The sequence below is a fragment of the Thamnophis elegans genome, chromosome 11, assembly GCF_009769535.1.
Source record: "Thamnophis elegans isolate rThaEle1 chromosome 11, rThaEle1.pri, whole genome shotgun sequence".
Taxonomy (NCBI): domain Eukaryota; kingdom Metazoa; phylum Chordata; class Lepidosauria; order Squamata; family Colubridae; genus Thamnophis; species Thamnophis elegans.
In genome coordinates this window covers 44,899,119-44,917,033 of record NC_045551.1, presented here as the reverse complement: position 1 = coordinate 44,917,033, position 17,915 = coordinate 44,899,119, and the positions used below count along the sequence as shown (strand labels likewise).

Here is a 17,915-nt window from a genome sequence, read left to right as displayed (position 1 = left end):
GGTATTTTCTCATTTTTCCAATTTTTAGCAAATACAATTCTAGCCAGTGCTTACCTGTTCTTGAGTAACATAGGACTGAACAATATCCATTATCCAGTTGTGATCATAGGGGAAAGTATTTTTTTTAATGCCGTTGTAACTTCAAATGATCACTAAATGAGCTCTTGTAATGACCAGCTATATATTTTTTTAAGAAATAGATTTTCATTAATACTTTTTTCAGCTTTATCCAAACTTGTCCAGCTTTATCCATGCTTGTTTGTGGTTTGTTTGCTTTAAAATAAATGCATAGAAACTGGGTTCATGAAGAAAATTAGTCTAAGCTGAATTTAATTTATGATGCTTTCATGAAGCCATGAACCTCACCATACTGATAAACAAAACTGAATTAGATTGTTCCAGAAGTTGCCATTTTCTTATTTGCGGTCATATTGGTTGTGCGTGAAACCAACATTTACACTCACTCCATGTGCATTGTGTTTTGAAACGTGTACACAGTAATCACAAAAGAATGATTATGTTAGGAACCAGTGAATTCTTTTACTGTGCTGCATCCAACATTTCTATTATTAATTGTAGTACATTTTGTAGCATTTTACTTTTAAAAAAAAATGGAACTTGCTAGTTAATTAGTGAACTTCTAATTAATAGATGCTGAAGCAGCCCCTGCTGTCATGCTTCTCAACAGAACTTGTGCAAGCCAATTTCCATTGCTAATACTGCTCAGTACAATAGTATTGGTAATAGTGCCAGGGATGTATCTACATAAAATGTATAATCAGATAAAGATTTAAAGAAAAAAATTCCACTTTTTAAACTTGGTTATCAAATGTATTTAAAAGCTGTCAGAAAACAGTAGATATATTTCCACTGCTAGTCCAAGGAAGATTTCATAGATAAATCATTCAGGGATGTGGTTTAGATCCAACACGCTCATTCTTTCTAGTTGTGCTTAAAACTGAAGTCATGGTTCTTGCGCCTTCATATGTTGCTTTACCTGCACTTTCTCCTTAAATTTAATTTTGAATTTTAATGAATTTTTCGTCTGCTCACACTGCATATGCTCTATTTATTTCCAAAAGCACTTCAAAATTAAACATGGCTTTTTATAATTTGAAGTTTACTTTTAGGGATGCAGCATATTTAATCAGCTGTTCAAATATCCTTTAGGCAGGGAACATTCCCACACTGCTTTCAATAAATGATTTCTCCTAATATAAAGAAACTGCATGTGGGTAAGTCCACACTGATTGCATTAACGAATTATTTGATATAAGTATGTCACTGATTGAAACTTTTTTTTCTCTAGGTGATTAGCAAAGTTAAAATAAATAGTGGAAATTAGTGCAGCTGATATTGGATATTATGCTGAAGATTTTTTCCCCCATAAAGTTCTCTGGCATTTACATTTTAATATTGCTTTCATCTCATGGTGTTAAAGAAGTTATTTGAAGGCCTTGACAATTTTAGTCAGAGGTTCTATCATGGGGGGGGGGGGGATGCCAGCTCTGGCCATAAAGAAAATTAAAACTTCTGAGTTGTTGGGTTTTTTTGTTTTGTTTTGTTTACTCTGAAATCTGGAGTTATAGCCCCACTCCAAAAAAGCAGGGGAATACTAAGGAAGGGACAGGCAGGAATTCATTAAAGTTAGGATGTCTGAAAAGTTGAAGCGAATAACATCTTTTTTTAATGCCCTAAATTGATTCAAGAAACCAGAGCAGGCATGTGACAAAATATGCACAATGGCATCATTTATGTACATATTCGGTATATTGTTACAGGTATTTGGGCATAATTATATAATCACAGTAATTACATGATGATGGTCCTCTAGTTTGCTGTTAACACCTCCAGCCTTTGTTGTGGCCCAGCAGGAGCCGTTGGAGCTGCCATCAGACTCCAACAGCGAGGGGTCCTGTGAGTCGGCTCTGGAGGATGTGGAGAACCTTGGACAGGGTTCCGACTCTGAGCTGGGCGCAGAGAGGCTGGTTGGCCACCATGTGGCACCTGAGCATTGGAGCAGTGGGGAGGAGCCAAGGGAGTTGTTCCTGGATGCCCGGCACCGAAGAGCTGATAGGCGTAAGGTTGCGCAGTTACAAGAGATAATTGCACTCCTCTCAAGACTATAAAAGGACTGCTTGTGCACACGCCCCGTTGCAGGAGTCAACACATTGACTAAAAGTTGGAGAACTTTTGTGGCTAGCTTGGCAGTCTGGATTGCTGCCAAGGCTTGTCTGTGCTGGATTGCTACCAAGGCTTTTCTGTGCTGGTTTGCTGCCAAGGACCTGTCTGTATATTAATAAATTCCGTATAGTATCTTTGGCTCGGCGTGTTTGGTGTGGGACGAGGGGGGGTAGAACAGCCTTGTTCTTAATTGAAGAATTAAGAAGCTGAAGAAGCTTCTTGGATGAGAAGTGAAACATCTTCAAACACCAACCAGAAAGTCCAATTGAAAAGCACTTTTGGGACAACTGTGACCTGGATGACTGAGAATCTGCAATTACAGTCTTTAATTTTCAGTGAAGAGACTTTCATCCTGCATTGCATTGATTCAGGTCAATTAATAGCTGTAGGATTAATATTTGTACTATCAGTATTTTCAAATCTTAAGCTTGTAGATTTTTTTATTTTTTGTCAAAAGCATAAATAAAAACAGTTTGGGTTTTTTGTTTGTTTGATTTTGATTTCTATAGCCGCCCATCTCAGCAAACGATTATGAGTGGCTTGTTTGTTTTCCGTATTAGTATTTGGGTGGAAGACTATAAGCTACAGTGGGAGGTTTGTAAGAGTGTGTGTGTGTGTATGTATCTATATCTATCTGTATCTATATAGATATGTGTTCTGTCCCCGCTTCTCCGCTCGTTAAACAGACGACAGGCAAACAACTTAAAAGGAACTCTTTTTATCAGTTCTCGGCTCAGACTGGCAACGAGCCCGAAATAAACCTAATTACAGTCTCTGCCTGAAGATAATGGAATGAAAAACAAATCTTTTTTACGGCAACACCAGTTGAACAAAACGAAAGCAAAGCACTTCTTCCAAAGTCTCTACGAATCAGGGTTACAGAAAAACAAAGCACTTCTCCAAGTGTATCTTACATAAGCCACGACTGCTGATCAATCAATGTTGAACGAACCAAGGAACGTTGACTCCTGCAACTAGGGCGTGGCACCATCCGTCCTTTTATCCCCAGAATATGCCCCTAATGAGCCCCAGCTGCATAGTTAATCTTGCATCCTGAAAAGACTCACAGAAGACTGCTGCTGAGTCACAACAAATATGGATATATAGATACGTAGAATCTCAGGTGAAGGCAGTAGAAAATCATTTTGGTATGGTTCCCAAGAAAGCAGCATGCATGTATTGATGAACTCATTAAGTCAGAGTTTGTTGCAAAAATCAAATCCAGGAAGTGCACACAGATAACTGATTCAGCAGGCTTCATTTAAATTAGAAACTTCTTTATATACAAGAATATATATATACACAATACCAACAGCAGAGAATAGTTTCAGTTCAGTTCAGATCAGCAGATGAGTCCAGACTAGTTTCACTTTAGAGCTGAGCACAGAGCTAAGCCATGCCCAAACTCCTTGCTTAAGTTTCTGTTTCCAAACAGTCCTCATTGGCTGACTTAGTTGCTATGCCTATTCATTGGCTGACCTTGTCTCTGCCAGTTCATGAATATTCTGACAGTCTTGGAGACCTTTTACTTTACTATCTCATATAATCAGTTTATGGTTAATTCTGGAATTAATTCATAATTCTTACCTACAAACAGCAGAAACAGAAAAACCTGAAATATATTAGAAAGACACAATATATTTAGTGGGAAGCAAAAGTAGCTGCAAGCTACAACAAAGAGAATCAGAATAACACCCAGGTTTTTATGTATGGAAAGCAATGCACCGAGATTGAAGTTACTATGCATCTGTATATTTAATTATTTTTATACATTTGTAAATATTAAATACACTGTATTTATAACTTCTGAATAAATGGCATTTAAAAAACATTCAGATACAATGCTTCTGGCTGCTACAGTTTTCAGAGAATAAAATCATCTCTTTTTTTCCAAGATAAGCATTTCTCAGCACACCTATGTTTTAACTCTACAGAGAATGATGAGATCCTCAATTTTCCATATGTTTATCTTGAGCATGGTAGCCGTGGATGTCATTGTTGCTGCTAGCAATTATTACAAGGGGGAAACTTTCAAGAGCCAGTATGATGAGTTCTACCTTGCAGAGGTGAGTTTTACTTTAATTATTGATTTTTATTGAACCAAAGAAATTTCCAACAGTGGGAGCAATTAACCAAGGGAATAACTAGTCTTGAGAAGTTGGGGATGCTCCATCACTGGAGGCTTTTAAAAAGAGACTGGACACCCATTTGTCTGAAATGATACAGGGTCTCCTGTTCAAGCAAGGGGCTGGACTAGTAGGAGGTCTCTTCCGATTCTATTATTCTATGTTCTATGAAACAAATCAACATTATTGCAGATGCCTTGACCAAGATAAGACTGATTTAATATGATTTAAATTATGATGGGCAATGATGACGGGGCTGGTTGTTTCAAGTTATATCTTTTATATGCAACCATAAAGCTTTTTAACTGATATTGATTTGATTATTTGCCATCAAGTTATTTTTGACTTCTAATGGCCACATACCAGAGGTGGGTTCTGGCGATACGCACCAGTATGGGCATACCGGGGCCAGAAATTTGCTGTACTTTTGCGTACCCATTCCACGTTGGCTTGACCACACCCCCGTACTGGTACGCTCTCCTGGCCTGCCCGCGTTTGCAAGGTGCTTCTCAAAGAGAAGGAAGTGAGGGTGGGGCTTCTTCAGAGGAAGCAGCTGGAAAAGGTATGCATGGGTCAGAGGGGGGGGAGGAATTCAAACTTCATCCTCCTGGTGCAGTGTGGGGCTTTGGGCAAAGGATGGAGGGAGGGGCCCTGGCTCACTCATGTTCTCTCCCTCACTCTCTCCCTCCCTTGTGGAGTTTGATACAACCTGTAGTCAGTGAAGCTGGGCGCCAGTGAGGGCTGGCTTTTTGCATACACACAGAAGTTGGATTGGGTATCTCTCTCCTACCCCCTTCCCTCTCTCACTCCCTCTCAAACACAGTGTGTGCACACAGAGAAGTTGGATTGGGTATCTCTCCCAATGACTTGAAAGCAGTTCCTCAGCCATCCCCCCCCCATTCCCCCATTGCCTTCCTCAAACACCTCCCCCATTGTAAATGCAGCATGTAAATGCAGTGGGAAATGCCTGGAATGCAATAAACCCAACCCACTCACCTTCTGTTGGCAGGCTGGGGTGAGAAGAGAGGCACAGAAGCTGGAGGGTAGCCAATCAGAACCTTCTAAAAGAACGGGGCTGGGGGAAAGTGTGTGTTCTACAGCATGCTCCTTTGCCTGTCTTCCCTCCTCCTGTGGTCTCCTCAGTGCGCACTCATGCTCTCCCTCCCCAGTCTGGTTTGATTGCAGGCAGAGCCACGTTGCCTTTTCAAACCTATAGTCAAGCGATGGCGAACCTTTTTTGACTCGTGTGCCATAAGGGGGGAGCACAGGAGGGTTGTGCGCAGGCATGCCACACCCATAATGCAACATGTGACACATACCCCAGTGCACATGTGCGCATGAGAGGCGCTCCCCCCCATTTTTGTGTGCTTTTTTCACCCTCCCCAGGCTCCAGAGGCTTTATAGGAACCTGGGGAGAGCAAAAACAGTCTCCCCGCTCCCGAGGCCCTCCGAAGGCTTCAGAGACCTTCAGGAGGCTTCTCTGAAGCCTCCAGAGGGCTTAAACCAACCCTACGAGCAAACCGGAAGTGACTTCCGGTTTACTCGTAGGGTCGTTTTTAGTCCTCCAGAAAGGAGAAGGAGTTTACTAGGGCAAGGCTGCCATGCAAAGGAAGGCAAAGATAGTTCTAACTTATGACTACAATTGAGCCCAAAATTTTAGTTGCTAAGCAAGAGCATTGTTAAGTGAGCTTCACCACATTTTACCCAATCCATGACATCATCTGGTGAGTGACATCAAGTTGGCTACTCCCACCTGGTCACATGACTGCCAAGCTACTCCCACCCGGTCACATGACTGCCAAGCTACTCCCACCTGGTCACATGACTGCCAAGCCACTCTCATCCCAGTCACATGATCACCGAGCCACTCCCACCCCAGTCACATGATCACCGAGCCACTCCCACAAAACAGGCCACATCTACAGAATAGGTTCTAAAAAAAATTGAAACCCTCCACTGCCACATACAGTAGATAATCTCCATGATGATCTATCCCTAACCTTTCAAGTTTTGTATTCATCACTACTGTAACTGAGCCTATCCACCTTGCTGCTGGTTATCCTTTTCTTCACTTTCCTTCTACCTTTTCCAATATTACAGCTTTCTCCTGGTTTTTGCAGAATGTATCTAAAATAGGATAATTTAAGCCTCGTCATTTGTGTCTTGACTGATAACTTTGGGTTGATTTGTTGGATAATCTTATCAATTTATTTTCTTAGCTGTCCACAGTATTCTCATAAATCTTCTTCAATACTAATGTTCAAAGCATATCCATTAACATCAAATGCCACATATATGGATACACCACATTGTATGTATTTAAAAGTGCAGGGGGGGGTTAACATTGGTTTGTGTTGTTTAGATGTTGATATTTCATTCAAGAAAATGTTTTGCACTAGCTATATATATTTATCTTGCTTTTGACAAAAACCTGCCAACCACCTTTCAAAAAGGGAAAGCGTGCAGGACAAAGAAATTTCCCTTACAATATGGCTTGTTTTAAGACAGATATTGGTAACTATTGTTCTGACCTAGGCTTCCTTAACAAGCATAAAGCAGAGTCTAGGTTCCAGCAAAACCTCTTTTATTTATACAACTGTGAATTCCTTTCATTCAGTCAGCAAGGCTTGGCAAACAGTCTTTCAGAGGAATGTTTATCAACACAAACCTTGTCTCTCTTGGAGAGCTGCCAGATAACTAGTTTCCAAACACAGGGCAAAATAACACTTGGCACAGAGTCTCTTATAATCACAAACAGAACTTTCCTCTCTTGACACAACTGAAGAAATGAATTGTTTCCTGCAAAAGCCACTCTCCTTTCACTCCTCTTTTGTTTCCTATGGGGCGGCAATCATCTCCAAGGTGTGGCTTTACTCCCAAATTGACCCTGCTTTCATAGCAGGGACGTGCAGTCACTAGAGGCAGGGGAGGCGTGGCCTCACCAGTCATGAGGAAAAGGAAAGAATTTTAAAGAATTTTTAAAAAATAATTAAAGCCAAGGTGGTGCAGTGGTTAAATGCAGCACTGCAGGCTACTTCAGCCGACTGCAGTTCAGTAGTTCGGCTGTTCAAATCCCACCAGGCTCAAGGTTGACTCAGCCTTCCATCCTTCCGAGGTGGGTAAAATGAGGACCTGGATTGTTGTTGGGGGCAATATGCTGACTCTGTAAACTGCTTAGAGAAGGCTGAAAGCCCTATGAAGTGGTATATAAGTCTAACTATTGCTATTGCTAGTTGCTGCCAGATTCCAAGTCACAGTGACTTGGAGCAGTGCTTAGTGAAGGAGGAGGCAAGAGAACTAGGGGCTTCCTGTGCATAAGCAATTTTTCGCCTTTTAAGAGTTAAGCAAGGGTTAAAAAGTGAAAAATTTCGTATGCAAAGGAGGCACGTGTTCTCTCGCCTCCTGTAGAGGGCATTTTTAGAGGCTTTTTAGAGTTCTCTAGGAGCAACTAGCTCAGTCTGACTCAGAGCTCTGGCAGAACCATGTTGCCTTTTCAAACACACACACACACACACACACACATACACACACAGCTGGATAAAAGTATATAAGCCCAACTTCACTGATTACAAGTTTGAAAAGGCAACGTGATTCACCTGCAATCAAAGGATCCGATGGGGAGGCAGCAGGGGAAAGGGGGGGGCGTATGACAGAGGAGCTGCTTTCAAGCCTTTGGAAAATATATCCAATCCAACTTCTGTGTTTGTGTTTATTTGAGAGTGAGTGAGTGAGAGAGGGGAACCAACTTCTCTGTGTGCGTATGTCTGTTTAAGAGAGGGGAGAGGGAGGAAGGAGGAGGAGGGAAAAGAAAAAGAATGGGAAAACTTATTTTGCAAGGGGGGAAAATGCTGTCGCTTTAAATCGGAACTGAGCATGCCTGGCTGTGGAATTCTGGGAGTTGAAGTCCACAAGTCTAAAAAGCTGTTTCACCAGCCATAAAGCTCACCGCACATCACTGTTTCATAGTTGTTCTTGTCTTTTGGCAGCTCTGTGCATGCGCACACTGGAAACAGGTTCACGCTGTTTCTCTGCCTCACTTCTGTCTAACTTCCTCTCTGCCTCCGACGCAGAGCCCTCATCTGAGGTTCCCTCAGCCCCCAGGACTGGCCCATGTTCCTCCCTAATGCCCTCACTCTCTGACTGCTACCAGCTCTGCTGGTCACCAGCAGGCCATAACAACTATGTAGCAGGTATTTTTCTTCTGCTCTGCAACTCTGAACAACTGACAGCTAAGCATGAATGTTTTCAGGAATAAGGGAAATGCTCTCTTGCAACTACTCAGCTTTTGATAAGCAGATACCTATATATCCTAGCCAGTTGCTGCAATGCAAAGCACAGTCTTTGCAGATATTTCTTTTTCCTTGTTTCCGAGATTTGATCTGAATCTGAGGTCTTTTTCTTGAGAAAGTTAGTATGCTCATGAGCTTTCTCATGCTAAATGATTGCCGACATATAGTAATTCTAAGAAATTCTGCTTAGACTCTTTTTGTCCTTTTCTGTTCCCACAGGTGGCCTTTACAGTCCTCTTTGATCTGGAAGCTCTCCTAAAGATCTGGGGCCTGGGATTTACTGGATACATCAGTTCATCTCTTCATAAATTTGAACTGCTGCTGGTTATTGGAACTACTCTTCACATTTATCCTGTCCTCTACCATTCACAGTTTACGTACTTTCAGGTAGAGTGCTAATTTCCACTTCAGTATACCAGAGGAAAATATGACTTGAAATCACTCTGAAAAGTGTCTAAATATTATTGATGTTTATTAATTTATTTTGTGGCTTTATTGTTTTCATTTTCAGCGTGATGGTCACCTGTCAAGTACCTATCAAGTACTTGTCAAGTAGATATTTCTTATTAATTTATCATATTTGTTGTGGCAATATACTTTTTTATAATCAAATCCAAAGCACTGTAAAATGTATATGCCACCTTTCAATTTTACTTGAAAGATTTTCAACTTCAACCATAGCTTTTCAGATAGCTAAGCCCTCCAAATATCGATGTGCTTAAAATGCTAAAATATAATCTAACCTAAAAGCCAATAATTAAAATTGTCAAATAAAATGTACTTTTCTGTTCCTTTTGAGCTTCTGAAACTTCTCATTCTTCCACTGCCTGCATGGCTTGTTTCATCCAGATTCCGTAGTCGTCTTCTCCAATTTATACAGGTTACATCTCAGAAAAGATTCTCAGCTTTCTGCAACTGGTGCCCGAGTGGGAGGTGCTGGCCTGAGTGCACAGAGTCCATCAAGTCCCTCATGGTTGGGAAGAACCCCAAACTTAGGTTGAAGGGGCAGGTGTTTCTTTTCATGGAGCTGAAGTCCTGTCAGGAGACGTGGCCTGGCTTATGGTCTCTGGGTTATTGGATGGATGGTTTGGATGGATTATCCGCCAGACTTTGACATCTCCTGTGAGTTGATTGCTGTCAACCCAGAAGCAGGATGGAATTTATTTCCTAACCTAATCTTTTCTTTCCTTGCTGATCTGGAACTAGCGCCATCACTGGTTGAAGGATTTGTTGTTTTGTCCAGATGTCTCTGGGAATATCAATCATTATGTTCAAATCCATTTGGCCATTTTGTTCCTTGCACCCAGTGGTGGGTTGCAGGCAGTACGCCCCGGTATGCGCATCCCGGTGCCTGCCAGAAGCAGCATACCGGAATGGTACTTTGGATGGCCCGCCCACCTGCCCTCATTCCTTACCTGTATTTGAAGGAAATGGACACATCTGCACATGCGCACGTAGCATATGGCGCCTGCGCAGCTGGAGCATCGCAGGTGGTGGGTTTGCATGCATGCACAGCGTGCATGCCCATGGTGCACGCGTGGCTCCCGTTGCAGCATAGCTGTTGCAACAGGAGCCGAAACCCACCACTGCTTGCACCGTTTGAGTCATGGTGGTGCACTGGTTAGAGGGCAGTACTGCAGGCTATTTCTGCTGACTGCCAACTGCCAGCAATTTGACAGTTTGATTCTCACCAGCTCAAGGTTGACTCAGCCGTCCATCCTTCCGAGGTTGGTAAAATGAGGACCCAAATGTTTGGAGGCAATATGCTGACTCTATAAACTACTCAGAGAGGGCTGTAAAGCACTGTAAAGCAGTATACAAGTCTAACTGCTGTTGCTAGTGCTATTGCTATTTGGTATTGGTGGCAGGGTCCATTTTGTTCACCTGGCTCATTTCTCTGGACATGGTCTTCACTGTTGTGAAAGGACCAGAAGCAGTCCCAGATGACTCCGCATTTGCAGCACTCACTTCTGAAGGAGTTGATGATGATTGGTTCTTTTAGTCCCTCTTTTCACATGACCAGCCTGCCTTGTGGGATTTGTGAGGCTGTAATTAAGATAATAGCCCTATTTTGCTGATTTCCTTCTGGTGTGCCCTCTGCAGACCCTGGGGCTCACCTCTCTGGCCAGGGGTGATGAATCAAAAATCTGCAACTGGATCAAGAGCATAATCACTTCTGAACTTCCGTGATGGTTTAGGATCTTCATCTTTCTTACATTAGCAGGAATGCCCTATATAGCTGGGGACACTGCAATAGTTCTCCCTCCTTTTCCTCTGAGTTGTTGTATCTAGTACTTCTGCTGGCCTGTACTTTGATTCCATGATCTCTGCTGGAGACTACATCTCCCATAACCCACTGCAGTATCCTCCTCCTGTTTAGAGTTTCATGGACCAGGCTCCAGCCACAGGGCAACAGATAATTTGGGGCATCTCTAGAAGAAAGAATTTTTGCATATTCTCAACTCCAATATGGTATTGGGTTTTCCTTATAATAATCAGGCTTTTATTTATTATATGATACATCAAAGACCCTTACATTTGGATCCTTAAGAGACTTTAATGTTTTGCAGTATTGAAATGCATTAATTGATTCATCACAGAAATTCTGAAGATCAGTTAGATCCTTAGATTTAAATAGATATTCTGATTAAGACATAGCTTTTTAAATAATATATAATACATTCAGTATTTTATTTTAAGCTTCACCACAACCTTTAAAGGCGTAATCTTTAAAATGACTGTTTAAGATTTGAAAATCAAGAGCTTTTCATAAATCAGTGGCTGAAAATGCTGTATTCTCAAACCAGTCAAAATATAGATCTTAGGACACCACAAAATGAAGAGTGCATATCTTCTAATACTTGCTTCATGGTCATTTTTATTAAATTGTCTTGTGTAAAGGTTACATAGGATTTTTAGGCAAAGTATCAGCATGTTGACAATTTTAAGTTACCTTCTGCAATGAAGGCTTCCTATCCTCAAATGATAGTCGGAGGACTTTAAAAAATGCATTGCCTTTGCTACATGAGTTATCCTTCTGTCCATTGTGGCCAACATTCATTTCCCAAAAGCCCATAGATAGATTTTAAACTATAATTATACACACATACACACACACAAGCAAATATATAGCCATAAATCTTCCCTGCAAAGGAAAATGAAAATCCATGTTTGCCCTGATGGATGACTGTTAGATCTAGATTTGATTAAAATTTTAACATTTTAATTATAGAAAATTGAAGTCTTATTGGAAAGAGATAATTTTAAAGATGAATCGAAGAGCCAAATTAATTCAATGGACAGGCTATCTAGTAGCCTATGGATATTCAAAAGCCTATGGATGTTGGAAGAACAGAGGGAATGAAAATACAGTATAAATACATCTGAAATAATTACAGGGAGTCCTCAACTTACAGTTATTTAACGGCCATTCACATTTATGATGGTGCTGAAAAAAGTGACTTATGAACAGGCTTCACACTTAACAAACATTGCAGGGCTCCACAATCACCTGATTGCAATCTGGTTGCTTGGCAACTGGCATTTCTTTACAATGGAACACTTGTCCTTGGCTCAGGAGATTGCCATTTTTCCAGATGATTTCTGACAAGGAAAATCAGTGGCTGAAGCCACTCAATGACCACAGTGATTTGCTTAATGACCGTGGCAAAAAAAGGTTGTAAAATTAGGCAGAGTCATGTGATGACTCACTTAATGTCTGCATCATCATTTAGCAGTTTCGATTGTGGCCCTAAGTTGAGAACTACCTGTATTGCAGCCAAAATCACAAAATAAAGTAGTTGAAACAACTGTTTCCCTTCACAATGATCACCATCAATGTTTTGAACAATGTTCGGATTATCCTTCATAATAGTGTGTGTGTGTCTATGTCTGTGTCTGTATACATATATTCATACAAACACACCCACACACCAGTGGTGGGTTTCCATTTTTTTTAAACAACGGTTTGCTCGTGAGCATGCGCTCATGCACGCGATGCTTTTGTGCGGAAGCATCCGGGCAGGTGGGCAGAGCCACCCGCCACCACCACTACCACTTTGCCAGATCTGGGCTGAACCAGGAGCAAACCCGCGTCTGACACACACCACAAAAACAAAACAATTTTTTTTTTCTATACAATATGGTATAAATTGAAGGAGCCAATCATTTCACATTATTGATGGTAATATAAGTGTGTAGCTTTTCTCAGATATACAAACACTCTGATGCACTCATATATGATTTTGGATTTATGGAATAAGAAACATTTATCATGTGTTGGAGAGGGAGAAATCTCTGGAATTGAGTGCAGTTTCCTGCCTCTAATCCTCCCAAACAATTCAAACCATGCTCAAATAAAAATACAGACTTGCAAAGGATACTGTTTGAAGCTTGTCCTGTTTCTCTCTTGATGAAAACAAATGGCCTTGTAAACTGGTTTCTGGAAAGATTAATTGGATACTTAAATGTCAATTAAGGTAGCATAGCTATGGATGGAAGCACCCACAATAAAATATTTAGCAGGACACTAGTTAAGCATCAAACAAGTAACTTGTTTTTAACATTTAAAGAAAAACTGGAGTTTCAGCTATTCTGATTAAAATATATAAACAGATATTGAGTGATTGAGTGAGTGACTGATTAAAAGTCAATTAGCTTAGGGAGTATGATATTTAGGGTGATATGGAGATACTATGTCCAAGGTACAGATTATCTGTTATATATCTCACTTTCTCAGAATGGGGAACAAGAGAGCTTCCTCCCTTTGGTGAAGGTTGGTATTTAGGAATGTTTAAGTGGAATTTTTTTGTACCTGTTGTAAACCTTTCCCGACTCTCCCATGTATATGTATTTTTCTGTTAGTTTCTCTTTTTAAAAAAAAGTAAATGTTTGGGCCCCACTTGCTCTACTTTGATATCAACAGACATACTGTAGGCATACCCTCTACTCCTTCAAAGCCAGGGATAATGTAAGAGACTAAGTCACAAAAGACTAGCAGACATATGGGAATTAGAAGAGATTTCAGTATGACTGACATTCAGGGATAGACAACCTGATGTCCTCTGAATGTTAGACTTATCATTTTTGGGGTTATGCTGACTAAGGCTGAAGGAAACGTAAGATGAAAACATTAAATTGTCCCACCCTGCAAACTCCTTAGTTTTCAAGTAAGATTCAAGGTGGAATTGCAGAAAAACTAAGACTTCTCATAACTGTTGTAACAATAACCCTAGAAATATTTCATTTTAACACACAGCTCTGACCTAAATTTTTGTAGAAATTGCTGCCTGTTTCTGTAAGTTACTATTGGCTATTTAATTTGGTGTTCCTTCCTTCTGTCATGTTTGTACTGATTACAAGGTATCATATTTAGACACAAATTAAAGAAAGTGTCAGCATTCCAAATAGCATCCAAAGGTGAATTAGAGTCCAAGGCAAAGTATTGCTCAAAGTTCCAATTTATTAAGAGAGCCATGTTGGCACATCTGGGAAAACCCGAATCTGAAAGCTTCCCGGTTTTTTCCATCCAGTTGAAAGTTCAAGATCCCCCACACCCACAAGTCCATCACATGGTCCAATCTCTCACTGCCATGCTGGCAGTCCTACCCATCCAATTCTGGTCAGGCGCAGAGGTGCAGAGACAAAGGATGGCCTTGGCTTTCTAGAAAGAATTTTGTTATGGCTACATAGTATGTAACTCCTTACAATCCCCCCTCCCATTTTCTCACAATATAAAATGCATAGTAGAATAATAGAAAGTGTGGCAGGCCAAAGATCCAAAAGAAAAGCCTGACAGAAAGAAGAGAAATGAACTATAATTCACCATAAATTTCAGTTTTATGAATATGGAAATGCTGAAAGTTTGGCCATCATCTTGAAATTATATAAAATAATACATTTAATGGATGCATATCATGACTTAGGAAAGAGTTTAAATTAGGTGATTTGGAAAGCCTAATAGTATCCCCAAGCATTAAAGCGGCCACAATCTTTGGAAGCATCATAAAATTATTTCAAAGTCCAGTTGTCACTCTCAAGAATTCCAGTGAAGTGAAACAGCACAGCAGAAAAAGACATGTACATAGTGCCAAGGGTGTTTCAAATCAGCTGAGCAGACCTTTCAAAGGGCAGAGTTTCTTAAATGCTTTGCACTTCTTTTGAATGTTTTACTCATCCCTATCATTGTAGTAACCATTCCATCTATTGTATAATTTTCAAGGTATATATGCCATAGGTGTTACTAGAAAAAGAACCAATTTGTTTCACTTGAAAACTTGCAGCTATATCAATTAAAAAAATATATTTCTATCTGCAGGTACTTAGAGTTGTTCGACTTATCAAGATTTCTCCTGCCCTGGAAGATTTTGTGTACAAGATTTTTGGACCTGGAAAAAAGCTTGGGAGTTTAGTTGTATTTACTGCCAGTCTATTAATTGTAATGTCAGCCATCAGTTTGCAAATGTTCTGTTTCGTGGAAGAACTGGACAGATTTACCACATTTCCAAGAGTAAGTTAAAAATTCCATTGCAACCAATCAAATTATGGCTGTTTAGAAATGGCTTCATACTATAATCTTATCAATGCCAGTTCCTTGGCTTCTGTAAGAATACATTTTGTTGCAAGATCACTCTGCCTGAATTGTTAGTTTCAACAGTAACCCTCCACTATCACGCAAAAAGAGCAGCATCAGAACACTATAGATTATGGCACTATCTATTTTTAATTAGAACAGAAAGATAGGCAAAACATATCATTCCTACAAATCTGAATAAAGGAAAGTTTCTTTTCCAATTTAAAAACTAATATATCGGTATAATTGAACCTGAAAATGCGAGTTTGCCCTTTTGTTGCTCTGAGAAAATTATCACTTCTAGACTGAAAAGTACAATTGTTTTCAACAAATTCTCCATCTTTATTAAACTAAAATCAATGTACATGTCAAATTACTAGGTAAATATGGATAGAAGGAAAGGTCTTATGTAAAGAAACTTCCAAATAAAAATTTCAAAATAATTAACTAAAAATGCAGAATTTTTTCCCTAAAGATATAAACCAAGTGAATACAATTTTGTCATTGAAGAATTGTCCCTAATCTTGATATATAGATTGGGAAATTCTTTAGACTTTTAAATCACATTTGAGTGGTGGAGTAACTGTTTATATTTTATTTTATTATTTTATTTTATTCAAAAGATTAAGAACCAAAATCCAAAAGAAAAGAATTGAATAGAAACAGAACAAAATTAAATAAAAACATTGAAAAAAATGTGAATTTAAAAAACACAAAAGACAAAAACATATATTATCTCCCCTAGTTGAGCACTGAAAAATCTATTGCAAGAATAGCTTCTCCCCTTGCAAAACAAGTCCAGAATTTATAAGCTTGTGCATCTCTTTGCAACCCAATTGACCTGTCATACATTACATATGTGAAAGTAAAATAAACTTTTGAGGCTTTTGAGGCTAACATTGTAGGTCACAAACGCCTACTGATTAGATTTGCCTACTTACTTTAAGTCCCTTACTTTTTAATATCTCTTTTAGCTTGGAAAATTGTCACATGGGAATTTATTTTCTTACTTCTATTTCAACAGAAGATTAGCAAATGTCCTGGAGTATAGCTTTTGTTTGTTTTTTTAATCTAATTCACACCTTCCCTGTTTGCAGAATAAGGAGGATTACATTTAAACCATCTAATGAATAGAAAATTAACATAATAACAATGAGATGTGGCAGAACTTTGCTTTTTTCCCAGCAGGATACTAAAAACAAAATATGAAATAATAATTTAGAAATGATATGTCCCATCATTACTTTAAAATGGTGGTGTTTTGTTAATATCCTCCAGGTTAGCTCGTTATTCTAATGCCAATACTATAGCAATAGCAATAGCAGTTAGACTTATATACCGCTTCATAGGGCTTTCAGCCCTCTCTAAGCGGTTTACAGAGTCAGCATATCACCCCCACAGTCTGGGTCCTCATTTCACCCACCTCGGAAGGATGGAAGGCTGAGTCAACCTTGAGCCGGTGAGATTAGAACCGCTGAACTGCAGATAACAGTCAGTTGAAGTGGCCTGCAGTACTGCACCCTAACCACTGCGCCACCTCGGCACTATACTTTCTGCCTTTCCCTACTTTTCCAAAAAGCTGCTGAGAATTCTTTTATGATTGGTTTTTAATGCAGCCATTTATTTTAATTAAAAAAAACACTTTTGTTATATGTACAGTTAAAGAGAAATGTATGTATTTTAAAAGAAATCTAGAGCTAGATTCTAGGTGAATGAAGAAGAGGAATCCTGCCGATTTATGTTCCATAAATGTGAGAATAGAACTCAGGTTTACATTGAAAATGGTTTTCCAGATTTTTCTGGCTGCGGAATTCAGCAAGTTGAAGTCCACACATCTTAAAATTACCCAGCAATGCAAAGATAGAAAATTGCCACCTAGAGTCTTCTGGAATGGGTAGCCATATTAAATCAAATAATAAAAGTTCCTATGGGACTTTGACATATCAGAACAATGGCAGCAGAAGACTTTGCATATCTAAACACTCATTATGGACAAATGTTTTGGGTTCCTGGGTGAAAGGGAAGAGGAAGTCAAGCATTTTAGCTGGGCACAGTACCATTCCTCTCTAAGTAAAAGCAAACTTAAAATGGTCGGCCTGTTCTGACATGGAATCTTTTGCTCTAGATGCCAAAAGACTTAGCAGAAAGAACAATTGATTATCACATCCATTAATGTTGCTGAAGTACAATGTAGGAACATTATATGTTTTTAAGAGAAAAAGAGAAAAGGCAGACCACTTTTATTTCCTAATGCCTCTAAATTCCATGCTTTCACATGGCATCTTGACAAACACGACATAAATAGAAGCTTATGGTTGCCATGGCTACCATCTACAGCATTCTCTAGTTCATCTTTCTCAGATTGCAAGATCTGTTATATTTTGTTTTCCGGTGAATGTTTCAGGCTTTTAAGATCCAATTTTGTGATGAGTAGTATTACTTCTTTTCCTTTTTTCCTTGTTTTTTAATTGTTGAAATTATGGTTTAACTAAAAATATGGAACATGCCTTGCATTTTTAAACTGTCTTAGAAACTTAGTATTTTTGTGCATTGTGCTTTTTGTGTTGGGGAAGAATTTTTTTATGAGGCATAGTTACTTCAGGAAATAGAGATTAATATTCTGATTAATATCACACTCAAAGATGTTAAGCCTCCTCTAAAATGGGGGTAACCTAAAAAAATGAGATTTTTTTTCCCAGAACCATTTTGTTTTAGAAAACGAAAGTAATGTATTTTAAAAGAGCT

At 39.4% G+C, this 17,915-nt stretch overlaps 1 protein-coding gene across 3 annotated transcripts in view; it reads left to right on the top strand.

The window, feature by feature from the left end:
• The window catches only part of NALCN (sodium leak channel, non-selective), a 214,285-nt gene that overhangs the window by 126,311 nt on the left and 70,059 nt on the right, over positions 1 to 17,915 (top strand). For all 3 annotated transcript variants that reach the window (XM_032226720.1, XM_032226719.1, XM_032226717.1), the window contains 3 exons: positions 4,119 to 4,250; positions 8,819 to 8,986; positions 14,916 to 15,107. In XM_032226720.1, coding sequence (XP_032082611.1) covers positions 4,119 to 4,250; positions 8,819 to 8,986; positions 14,916 to 15,107 — 492 coding nt within the window. The remainder of the gene's footprint in view (positions 1 to 4,118; positions 4,251 to 8,818; positions 8,987 to 14,915; positions 15,108 to 17,915) is intronic.